The sequence below is a fragment of the Spea bombifrons genome, chromosome 5 (genome assembly GCF_027358695.1).
Source record: "Spea bombifrons isolate aSpeBom1 chromosome 5, aSpeBom1.2.pri, whole genome shotgun sequence".
In the NCBI taxonomy this organism is placed as follows: domain Eukaryota; kingdom Metazoa; phylum Chordata; class Amphibia; order Anura; family Pelobatidae; genus Spea; species Spea bombifrons.
The window spans coordinates 11,500,482-11,513,594 of NC_071091.1; the positions used below are offsets into that span (position 1 = coordinate 11,500,482).

At 37.0% G+C, this 13,113-nt stretch overlaps 1 protein-coding gene across 2 annotated transcripts in view; it reads left to right on the forward strand.

Annotated features, from left to right (window-relative positions):
* Positions 1–13,113, forward strand: part of ODAD2 (outer dynein arm docking complex subunit 2) — a 49,762-nt gene that overhangs the window by 7,803 nt on the left and 28,846 nt on the right. For both annotated transcript variants that reach the window (XM_053467442.1, XM_053467441.1), the window contains exons 8-10: positions 844–1,061; positions 1,553–1,690; positions 7,512–7,659. In XM_053467442.1, the coding sequence (XP_053323417.1) occupies positions 844–1,061; positions 1,553–1,690; positions 7,512–7,659 (504 nt within the window). The remainder of the gene's footprint in view (positions 1–843; positions 1,062–1,552; positions 1,691–7,511; positions 7,660–13,113) is intronic.

Here is a 13,113-nt window from a genome sequence, read left to right on the forward strand (position 1 = left end):
AAAATATGGCCCAACTTGCCCAAAATGCACACCAATATGCAGTATTATTAAAATGCAGAATGTATAATAAAATTGTAAAACGAAAAAAAAAATAGTCACAGGTTTAGGCCACTGACATTGATCGGTGAGACTAATCAATAATCAGTGACCTAAAGTGTCACTAATAATTGACCAGGTTGCAATAATTATGGGTTTTCTATTAACCCAGAACATTAACCCCTAAAATGTTGTGATTGGATCGTATATTTTTTAATAGCATTGAAGGGGTTAATGCTGCACAGTTGGTCTCATAGAGCGATCAGGCAGCAGGAGAGGGTCGGCGCTGACCCAATGTAGCCTCTGCCACTGAGCTCCGGCAAGAAGCGCCCGCTACATAACACAGGACGTATATATACATCCGCTTGGTCCCCGGACGGGCAGCACCTTGGTGTCCGGTGGGCCGCAGTTGGCATGCAGGCCGCATGTTGGACACCCCTGCTATATGCTTATCCAATGCATGTTGAAATTCCCTTACTGTATTGCTACACTCTATTAACACTCCTTATCTCAGATTATTGATTCCTAAAAGGGTCCTCTGATTTTTGCTGGAAAACGTGAGGAATATGCAGTTTGAACAATTTACTGCGTGTGACTACTATGTGCCCAGACTTCTTACATATGTATGGGAAGATATGCAAGAGTTAAATTTTACCTCCTATATTCAAGACATACCTAAACATGCAAACTCTGTCATTTTGTTAATATTATTATTTCTGGGATAATGTATTGATCCTCTTTGTGGACTGTTGTGAAAATGAAAATAAGGATGGATTATATACCTTTTACCCACTTTTCCCCCCTTAGGATTTTACATTATTTGAAGATCCACCAGTAGCTCCAAAGACTCAGCATGTGGATGTAGTTGATGTCGGTGAGAGAAGCCAAAACCATTGGTCTAATGAGAATCCAGAAAAGAAAGCACATGAAAAGACAAGGCATTCCCTTGTAAAAAGCAAGACTAACAAGCACAAATTAGAACCATCTCTCAAATGGAAGAATCTTAATCTTAATGGTCACCAAGAGTATGTTTTTTTTTTAATCTCATATATTACAATTTACATAGTTTATAGACATTTTAAATTAACTAGAACTATACACAGAACCTAAATTATTTCAGTTAGACTTGGTTATTCCGTAAATGGAAACATTTTGTGGAAAGTTTAGGAAAACTGAAGATTGTGTATCATCATGAATACCCGCACTGTAGCATTTCTCTGAAAAAGCTTAGAACTCGCTTCTGTAAAGGTGAGCATTTCAGGCATGTGGATTATGAAAATAAGCCGTAAAAAAAAAAACCTGTCATATATTAAATGCTATCAATGAAAGTAACAGTCGTGTGTAAAATGTATTATTTAATGTTAATCAAATCTTAAAGGTTCCCTTGAAAATCAAATCAGACAGCCCTGAACTTGAGATATACTTTCCTCTTCTGAGATGTACCTATTTAGACTTAACTTTTGCTTGTATGATAACTCTATATTTAAAATTCCGTTTTTGTTACTTTTTTTTTTAGAATCAAGGAAGCAAAAGAGGAAAGGTCTGTCAGAAAAGAGCTGAGCAAAGATCAAAAAGTTAAACCCACCAGTGCAGAAAGTAAGAACCGGCCTTACGTCCATACATCCGCTTTGAGAAGACATTCAGCTATGAAAAGGTAATGAATGTGGCAATCTTGGTTACATATTGGACCGTCTTATCTGATCTAGATCTTAGTGCTTCAATGCAAAAAAAAATGCAATTGCAACTTTAATTAGCAGTTAGGGAAATAGTGATCGAGTGTAAATAAATGCTGATCCAATATAAATTCCTACTGATCAAATTGTGTAAAAGTTTGTCAAATATTATAAAAGTAATCATATTCTTCAGAGAGCGAGGGTTGTATATTAAAAGTGCTTTTGGTTTAAAGTTTTCACAGCATAGCAATACAGTGAAATGATCTAGTCATGGTCCATTCCACTGGCAATAAGAAGACTCTTCGGGGGGAAAAAGGCACATAACCCCCTGTTTGTATGTCCTTACCTTCCCATGTGTCCCTTTAATGTTCTTACGTGACATAAATTGGGTACTTAAGCATGTTTGGGGACACTATGTACTGGCCATTAGGAGATCATGAGCTTAAAAAAAGCGAGTAATAATTATGACAAGCTGGCGGGTGTGAGAGGGAGCATTATGAATGAGGGTTTAAAGGGGTTACTATCTAAACCATCTTCGTGCTACTTGCAGCGGAAAGCCGCAATTTAGGATGGATTTCAGTGGAAAATAAAATATATACATAGCAGTTATGTTGTACAAAGAGTGAAAAAGGAAAACCTGTACACTTTTTATCCATTTTATGGTGAGCTCTATGTGAGTCGGGTCTCCAGTGGAGTCCGCTGTTGTCTGATGAGCAAGAGAAGCTACAGCTACTAAAAATCTACTTTTTTTTCTTCAATCCAAAAATACTTTATGTACTGCCCCAGACTACCAACGGGAACTCCTGCATTACAGGTGCTATATATAATACATAACTTTCCGCTCCAAAATGATTTATAGTTATAGTGAATGTCCAAAGAACGAAAACACCTTTTCATCTAAATCCAAACATTCACATCTGTTGGCTGACTAAAGCCATTCATACAAACTATGGTATGCAGCATCACACACTGAAATACTACCAGCAGGTTTAATGTACATTAATTCAACCATCCGCCAGACTTAACAGGTTGGTCTGAGTTTTATAAAATAATGTAATCTCAGTCTTACCTATAGCTAACATGTCTTTATTCAGTCAATATGTAGCTAAATAAGAGAACATTAATATAGCATTACTGTAGATAATGACTAGTTACTATTTCATCACCAATATGGATTTTGTTGTGATATTGCGATATATATATAGATATATATATATATATATATCTATAGATATCTATAGATATATATATATATATATCTATAGATATCTATAGATATATATATATCTATATATATACAGTATATCTATCTATACAGTGTGTGTGTGTGTGTGTGTGTATGTATATATATATATATATATATATATATATATATATATATATATATATAGTTGTAGAAGTATTATTAAACACTCATCTACAGACACCAGACAAGCCAGAAGGCTTGTTTTTCCCTCAGAAATCTCATGGTGTTTTGACAACCACAAGGGATTCTGGGTAGGCGCATGCAAATAAGGTTAACAATTATCACCTTTGCCTCTATATCCACCATGATATTTCTGAGGGGAAAACAAGCCTTCTGGCTTGTCTGGTGTCTGTAGATGAGTGTTTAATAATACTTCTACTACCCCTTAAATTTAAGTGGAAGGGTTTCCATCACCTTTTACCCACCATAACTTATGTAATGGTATATATATGTATGTATATGTGTATATATATGTGTATATATTTATATATAAAATAAATAAAATTGTAATAACTCTCTTGTCAAAGAGACTAGCAGAGTTAGCTGGGTTGGATATGGAACGCATGTATTGCATATCCTACTCAATGTAAAATGAGTAAAATTCACATAGAATATTGGGGGCTGGGGCCGGTACATATGGAGGAATGAAGGCTATAGAGAACTTGACCCGTGACCATGGTAAAGCTAAGCGGGGGCACTCATCATTGGATAAGAGGCTGTTGATTACTATATATATCGTGTGAATGTGGCTAGGCTCTCCCCAATGGGGCAACATATATATAGTAATATATACACTATATATATATATATATATATATATATATATATATATATATATATATATATATATATAGTGTATATATTACTATATATATGTTGCCCCATTGGGGAGAGCCTAGCCACATTCACACGATTCATTCTGTGCTTTGTTTACTGTGTTTTTTATTGTTTATGATGGAAAATGTGAATAAACCCTGCTCTGCAAATAAAAAAATTATAATTGTTCAAACGAAAAGAAACACTGTTGTAGGCATGTGGCCGCTTGCAGGCAGGTTAGGTATTTTAACTGGGGCTGTCTACGGAATACACATAATATATACAGTATATTAATTTAAAGAGTAGCTTTCAAATTACTGATTGCAAAGTGGTTTGTTTATACAAAAAAGTGAGGAGTCACAAGAAAGTTGCGGTCGCCGTGTGTAAACCATGGCCCATGTAGTGATTTTCATATTGCATGCTAAATTTAAATGTCTCCAAGGGCATTTGGAAGTTATTGCTACAGTTATTATCCTCAGTCCTGTTTTTATAGAAACATTTTGTCTAAAATGCAATTCTAGCGCAATGAATGCTTATGGTCCTTACATGCAGAAAAGGAGGTCTGTGGATTAAAAGCACCGCCGTGGGGTTTCATCACCAAAGCAGAGGTTGGATGTTAGTTTGCAGGAGAGTTGTGGACGTAGGACAACAATTTTCCTGTACATTATAAAGGGCCGAACGCATGGAAGCTCATCTGCAAAGAGGGCCGCGTTGCCACTGTATAATGCATAGTTCAATCAATATGGTGACTTTATAAGGGTCCAGCTTTTCACTTATCAGAAGAGCTTGCCAGGGTTTGCTCTTCAAAATGCAAAGTGAAGGCAGTGAGCTGAAACTGAAAATCACCGGAAGATTCACCTGCAAATGCCCATTTTAGTGAATAAACTCACTTTAGTGACCAACTAGTGACCAACCGTTATTGTAACCCAGAATTAAATGACAGCACACTTATATCATAATCCAAAATAAATATAGCGCGGATATGACAGTCATTTGTATTTGAGTCGACTATTTCAAGTGTAGATACAATATTATGTAGCCTATTGTGTTAGAATTCTTATATAGTTGTATACACAGTTCCATTATGTTAGAATTCCCACTGCTAACCAATAGTCAGAGTAGTTAAAAATATTATTTCCCCCCCACCAAAACAGGGTCGGTCTGAATTTGTGCTGCGGACGCTGCATGAAACGGTTCAAAATACGTCTTTATGATACAAAAAAACCTTTGTAATAAAGCATCATGATAAAGCATGTAGTGCAATGAATCAAAAGCCAGAATCGAAAAGATTGGTCAACACAAGCATTAACGGGATTTTGGCACCTGAGTAAGAGCCCCGGGGCAAGGTAGCAGGTGGGATATAGATACGGGTGGCATATAGAAGGATCAGGGATATAGTAGTTAATAAATGCCTAAAAAATACCATTTTAGAAGATTACATACTGGTTTTTAAGGGACATCCATGGCTGAAGAGTGAATTAAATGGTTAATGTGGAAGAGAGATCACAAGGAAGTAGCTGAATGGAGGCTACTTGGCATTTCATTATTTATTTTTTTGATCTCATCACATTTTGGACTAATAAGCTAGGTTCTGAACAGAGTACAATGAGGTCTTGGACAAGTACAGTGGTTGATTGTACACCTATCTTGTCTATGTCTGATTAATAAGGCATCATTTTTTTTTGCGCCCAGTGTTTATTTACACAAGTCGTATACATTTGGAAAGCCTGTAATGAAATAGGAAGTAACCATCTGGAATCAATATTTTTTTAGGCGTTGGAAACCGCGTTTTACTTTGGTTGTCCTGATGAACCATAATATGTCTACCACTCAGACACTAGACAGAAAAAAATGTCCGCTATGATTACTGCTGAAAGATTAGCTTTGATTGATGTCAAGCAAAAACAGATGGTTTATAAATTGAACAGATAATAAGCCAAAGCCTGTGATTTGTGTAATTTGTACAGGAGTGCTTTTGTTCTCCATAATGTAAAGCTTTAGATTTTTCAAGATGTCAGAAATAGCAAATAAAAATCTATCTATTTTCTTTCCAAACGTATTACTGAGATTGATTCTGATGTATAGGTAACCCGAAACACATGTCACACTCATGAAAGTACGCACGTCGTAGCTGGTATTCACGCAATTATTTCTCTATCTAATATTTCCTATAAACACAGGAGAATTTCAATCAATTATTGCAACCCAATCCCCAATTGAAGATTCTCAAACAAGAATCATTAAAATTCAAAGTAGAATCATTACAAAGGACATTCTGTGTTTCTGAAACCGCATTATAAATTATCCGGGTCTCATCAAATCTTCTTTATGTAGTAAAACGAACTGATTTGCAGACCAGACGGGGTAGTCTGGTCTTGTGTCATATATTTGTTTTTTTGTTTTACAAATGCTAATTTTTTGTGTTTAATGAATGTCGGCATTGGGTGGCTTTTTTTTCTTCTTCATTTTTCAAGATGACGGAGTTCTCCATTGAGGTTGCCAACAACTCTGTTTGTACTGTTGGCTGATGTACTAGGGCATCTTTTTTTTAGAGAAGATACTCTAAATAATGTTATAAAAAGTGATACCGGGGCACAATTTGGAAATTATCACCATAGCAACCCATGCATTGGTCCAATCAACAGTGCCATTCCATGGGTTGCTATGGTTATAAGAACAATTTTGAAATTTTGTGCCAAATTAACTTTTTATATAAAACCTCGTTTTGAAAAAACAGCAGGACAGTGTTGAGGGTTCCTTTTCTGTCCGCTGAGTTATCTACCTACTCGTGTGGCTTTCTCAGTTGGCTAACGATTGACTTTGGGTTGGTATGGATAGTGTTGTATCAGATGAACAATTATTACACTTGTTAGAGTTGAGAGATAATACCTATTGATGGAATTTGCACTTATACCAAAAGTTGTATTTCGGATCAGTATGTATCTGCAGGTTTTGCCCCGATTGGTTGAAAATGCCATGTTGAGAATTTCACTGATTCATCTGATGGCATCTAATGGGGTTTATTCACTAAAGAGGGAGATGGTACAACTGTTGGCTGGAGAGCTGCAGTTTCCTCTCCCTGACAGCCCTAGTGAATGTCTGCTCCAAGACGCCTCACTGACTGAACTATGCATCATGCAGGGCGGTCAGCTATTCAGCCAGAGGTGTTCTTTTCTATTGCATAGTGAATTCACGGAGTTGAAACCACAACTCTCCTACTAACTCCTACTTAGCGAACAAACCCCAATGTTTGTGATGCTCCCCGTGTTGCCTGAACACACATTGATATGTGATAGTCCGCCGATAACACATTTGAACATAAGACTTATTTGGGATCTGGGATCAAAGAACTCAGGATGTCAAACATAGGATGCTCATCAAATCATCAAAATTGCCTCTTGTTATGTAAAACATTATGACGTTTATTCTATTTCAATAATAAGTGGTCGCGGTTGCTATAACTTTTTAGCAGTTTTGTATTATTGTATCATTTTGCAAAGGATGTTATTCAGAGACCTGAATCCCTTGCGTGTTTTCATACCTGGTTCCTTACTTTTACTTCCTGAAAAATGAATCAATGATACTCATTTGCACCCAAAAATAATCACTTATCATAAGAGATGTTGGCATTGAACATTTTATAACTGTCATTTCACGTATACTTCCAGCGGGGACCCCGATGGACCAAAAAAATATATATATATAATCTTTTAAAACAGAAATACGCTTTTTATCCGTAGTAAAACACCTGGAACAAAATCAGATGAATTTAGCGAAAGTTCTACAGAAAGCGAGGAAGATGAGGAACAGCCAGAGAGGCGCCAGGAGAGCAACACCGACCTGCCTTCGGAATACTGGCAAATTCAGAAACTAGTAAAATATCTAAAGGTAAAACGAAATGATCCACGTACTTATTGTTTATGTTATATACTAAGTGCATTTTTTTGTTGGACGGATTATGAGATCTGCATTCGTATTTTCCAGTTTTATTGAAGTATTATATGTTTCCTAACTTTATTGCCGGTTCTGTATATGAAGTCATGACTGCAGAATATAAATGTTTCTGAAGCCAAAAGGATGACATCCTTGAAAAGCACTTTGAAATGGTAATCTGTGTTTATAGAGGTAATAACATGATGCGTAGCTGAGGTTCTCTAAGCTCGGATTGTAAATGGCCACACAGGCTAGAAAAGGGGCTTTAAAGGGACAGGTTATTGTCCCTGACACCCCTACTAAAGAACAATGCATATTTAAATTCTCTCTGAATGCTGTTATATTCATTCTTCAAAAATGAAAAAAGGACTTATCTGGTCGGCCAAAGGCATAGCCTCCAAGCCAAGCACCTGGGGTCTGGGACACAAGGTGGGTCTGAAGAATTCCCCCATAAAAGTTTGTTTATTAACTATGGTGAAAGTGGCAGTGAATGGGCCTGTGTTTTTTAATGTAAAAAAAAAATCAACATGAATGTACGTGCGACACTTTAATATAAGCAAAGCTTTTCGAATATTGTTACTAATTGTAAAGATTTATTTCACCGTAATTTATTTAAATAACTGGGACAAAACTCAGCAGGATCTATATATTAAGCACTGCCTAAATATATAACGTTTTACCACTAACCAATAGAGGTGCAAAGAAGTGAATATGCAAGAGTTAACCAAATAAAGCAATTTAGTGACAAATCGACAAATGCTTTTCCACTTTAACCCCCAAAAATGGCTATTTTTGAACATGGAAGCTAGTACACCTAACCAGCATCATGTGCAGTTGGAAAAAGATACTGCCATACCGCAAGCAATCAGGCAAACTGTATTGATGAACTGTTAGATCAACCTGCACATGGCTTTAATTATTAGTTGATGAAAAAGCAATGCACGTTTGCCCAAGCTAACAAAAAAAGCGATTTTTGGCTTTCTTGGTTCTGGAAAAAATAACTGTGATATATGATGATAAAATGTATTTTTTTAAGAGCTACTTTAAGGTAAGAACGTGGTTAATGGTTCCCAGTAGTCCAGCCTTGCAAGCTACCTTTTCCAAGCCATTGGCTCATGGTGGATGGGAAAGTAAAGCAAAATTACAGCGATGGGCCATGTATGAAAGCTAAAGTGTCTATACAAATTGTACCCACATGTGCGTGTGCAGTAAAGCAGATCCGTCACCAAATCAGACACTTTACAGCTCTGTACTCTAAAGAAATATATATTCTTGTGGATTAACGAATGCAAAAAATATTTGTATGTACGGCGGGGGAAAGGAATGTTCATACTCTGACGATCTGCATTATTATTCTCCATTAAATTATTTATTCCTTATTTATTCCCGGCAGCCTTTGTAAAAGGAAATGGGGGGATAACTTCAGAACCGGACATCAGAGGATCAGATAATGCTGGTTCTGCCCCTGGCTGCAGGCCATTATTATTATTATTATTATTATTATTATTATTATTATTTATATCTTTTATTTATATAGCGCCAACCATTTAACCTTAATACAATACATATATTCAAGGGGTATGACAAGCCGAGAATTGACAGACTAAGACAAAGCCATACATTAGGTGGAGAGTTAGATTTTAAACTAAATATCTCAACAATTACACTAATGGACAATAAATGAATTTTCCATATGCTTAAAGCTGTGATGCTAACAGTTCCCATTTAACTGTGCCTGTTGTAGTAAGGTGAATTATTGTTAATTTATTCATATTCATTTTTCTTTATAGCTAGTTTTCTAGAATGCCTTAGAACGGGAAAGCAAAGGCTTGCACAGCTTGGTGAAAATACTAATTGAAACACATCATCCTATAGAATACTTAATAAACAAAAGGGGTTACATCTGTTTAAATTCATCTGTATACGTTCAGCTGGCAATTTAAAAAATTGCTTCCAGGTTCACTGTCGGGGCATACCCAAGGTCACTCACTATTCTAGAATTCTTACTGAAGAATGAAGAGCTCCGGCCACCTTTTCATGCGGTAGATAGAGCCTGTCGGAGTTTTATCCCACATTTAAATATATTGATGTGGTCTCGGCACTGGCTGCCCTACCAGTAAATTACCAAGTAGAGCGTTTAGCTTCTATACGCTGTTTGTATACAAGGAAACATGTCTTGCTGTATGTTTATTATTACTAGGGCTCTGGGCAAACGTCTGCTCTTCGCTCCTTGGATGAAAGGTCTACTAGAGCACCTCAGGTGTTTCTGCAGATGACTGACAGGCAGTCTAGCTAATAGCAAAAAGTAACAGGAAAATGTATCAGGCAGCTGCCAAGTAATTAAGCAAGATGTGTGTTCTTCCCGGGAAGTGCTTCGAGGAGAGCAAGATAATTATACCTCCGCATTTGGCAGGGTACTATGTTTTAGAATGCAGGGAACACACACACAACGTGATTCATATGACAGAGCGATCTATTTACTAAAGAGCGAGTGCATATGAGTTGGCAAAAATACTAATTTGCAAGCGCAAACTCAAATGAGTTGGACTGAAATCCAACTTGCCTTTTACGCTGACAAATATTAACACTCAACTAGCATACACCAGATTATAGGAGATGTGAGTTAAAAAAGCAAGCAACTCACTGATTAACCCCCAAGTAAAACAAGTAATAAAAATGTTAGAAAAAATTCCTAGTTCCATTCCCATGGAAAGGGGTCAATGCAAATTAAAATAAAAGGACAAAACAGATTCAATGGAGTACAATAAATGGGTGCTGGGTGCACAGAAGCCTGTTTATATACTAGTGTACACCAGTGACCCCTAGTGGGTGGAGGATGCTTTGAATCCCATTCTAGTCAACAGGGGATACAATATAAACACACTCCAGTACAACCAGTGGCCATTTAGCGAGGAACATCATTACATGTTTGTATAACATTGGCCCTATCAGAGGAACAGGATCACTGTCTCCCATTTCACTTATTGACCTAATCTATTACATCATCTATTACTCTTATGAGCATCCATAATAGATATAGTTTTGGAGTACACTGTTGGGCCAGAGCTCATTGAACCATCACCCCCCACACCATTTGTTTCTGTATGTCCAAATCATGTCGTACTATTGCCCTGCTTACCCATTGTTCAGCGCTGTAGAATATGATGGCGCTATATAAACCAATAAACAATAATAATAATGTGTGTTTTCTTTTCAGAAAAATAAAAAAATAGAAAATGCTACGATCAGACATAAGGATAAATATTTTTCAATTGATCACATTTCAAAAGACTTACCAACAACATGTTGATACTGTGTGAATTTAATAGGCAGCTAACTTTTTCCATGTTTAATAAAACATGTGTTATGAAGCTGGTAAAAGCGGCGTGTCCTCAGACGAGAAATATCTGCTTTAACCACCCGCAGTAGTGATTTTCCTGTAGACCTCATGCTACTAAACACATGCTACTATTTTATTGTGGTTTTGTTGAAAGTGTTGCATAAGTACTTTGCCGAGGAAAATATATAATACGTATTTACCATTTTACATTGAATGCTTAAGCTCGGGAGAAATGAAGCCTTTATGTTGCTTCCTATTACTTGGAACTCTTTAATCTTTGGTATTTGATAGATGGTGGCGGAATGAAACTGTTTCCTGTGCTGGAAAAGCCTTAGCGGACGGCGCTTGGAGAAAAAATATACAGGGTTGACACCTGGTTTAAATGTCTTGTGATGTTCATATGCAAAGTAAATGTACTTTTGTACTTACCCAGAATGCCTTTCTCTGTGACTTGGTTTCAGAAGACTGCGTTTCCCTTTAGATTTCTAAGCAAATGTTTTTTTTAGTTTCTTTATTTAAATGACTCTAGTATTGAAATATTACAATTAAAATAAAAAAGTCATATAAAATGTTAAAAAAATTAAAATAAATTATTAAAATATCTACATTAATGACAATATCTGGACATTTACCGAATTTGCCTCGGCAGCTGATTGCCGAGCCTTTGTGTCAGACATAAGGGTGGGGGATGAGTTGCCTCTATGCCGCAGTATGGCTGTGCCCACTTCCTGTTTGGATACAGAGGCCTCTGGCGCAGCGTTCCTGTGATTAAAAGCATTAGCTACCTGAGTTTATGAAAGCAAGTGTCTGAAAACCAAAATAGTACAAGAATAAAGGTGACTAGCGGAGGATAACATTATACAATATAATATATATATATAATCACTCTCTACAGCAACAAACTGGTTTCTCTAAAAGAAGAACAAAAAAATGTGCGTTTCACTACCTACAGACATGCTATCAAATTCAAAAGATGCCTTTAATTACTGGCTGGATGATTTTCTAGCAAAGAAGGGATTTGAAGGGATAAAACATTTAATATGGATACAATTAATTATAGTTTGGTCAGGAGGGAATTCTACCCCTTTTTGGAGGCAGCACTGGAACTTGATGTGGGGTTTTGTCCTTCTTCTGGATCAACAGCATGATTGAACATACTGCGCATGATGGCAGAGGTGTAATTACCTTGGACACTGCCCTTTACCCAACCCAAGGCAGCGCACCCAGCCGCCCCCCTCCGCAGTCCGCACCCTGAATGCATTAAAAGGCGATGCACGTCTTTAAGGCATGGCGTGCCGGGATATGATGTCATAATCCAGTGCACCGCGCACCAAGTCTTTTAATGCAGTTTATAGAGGCTCTGCTGAGCTGTCGCAGCCTCCATAGCATAAGTAGGCTGGTTGGGGAGATCAAAGATCTCCCCTGTAACCAGCCCTTTTTTCAAGCCCCGGTCGGTGGGGGCTTGAAGGCCCAATAGGGCGATCTGCCCCCTGGTTTTGTAACAGGGGGACTGCTGCCCCAGACCTGTCGGTCTAGGCTTGGATATGTCACTGTTTAATGGTCTTTTTATTCAGCCTAAATTACAGTGTGGCAAGCTTTTAGTGAATGAATGAAATAACACTAAAACACGTGCAGGTGACCGCTTCCCTATAACTTCTTCCAATTTTCACTCTCTCCATGATCTTTAATTTTATTTAATGTAACCTCCATCTGTTAAGCTCCATATATTTTAATTTTCTGAAAAATGTTTTAAATGTGTTTATCAACTTACCGGTTACAGAATTATGGTGTATCCTCTTCATGTTCATTCTGCGTGGGGTTCCGCTTACATTCGAGACTCTAAATTATTTAAAAGCGTATACTTTCCACTAATTTCATGTTCAGATACTGCACCATGGGGTTTCTTTTTACATTTTTAATTGTTTCCCCTTGTGGATGTGCAGGTGGGTGTATCTCGTATTCTTTTCCTGGCCCCCTTTCTTTCTGTGTAAAATGTGATTCTATGAACTCATTAACTCGAGCTGAATAATTTGTCTTTTCTTCAAGGTCACATGTCTTCTTTTTTTATG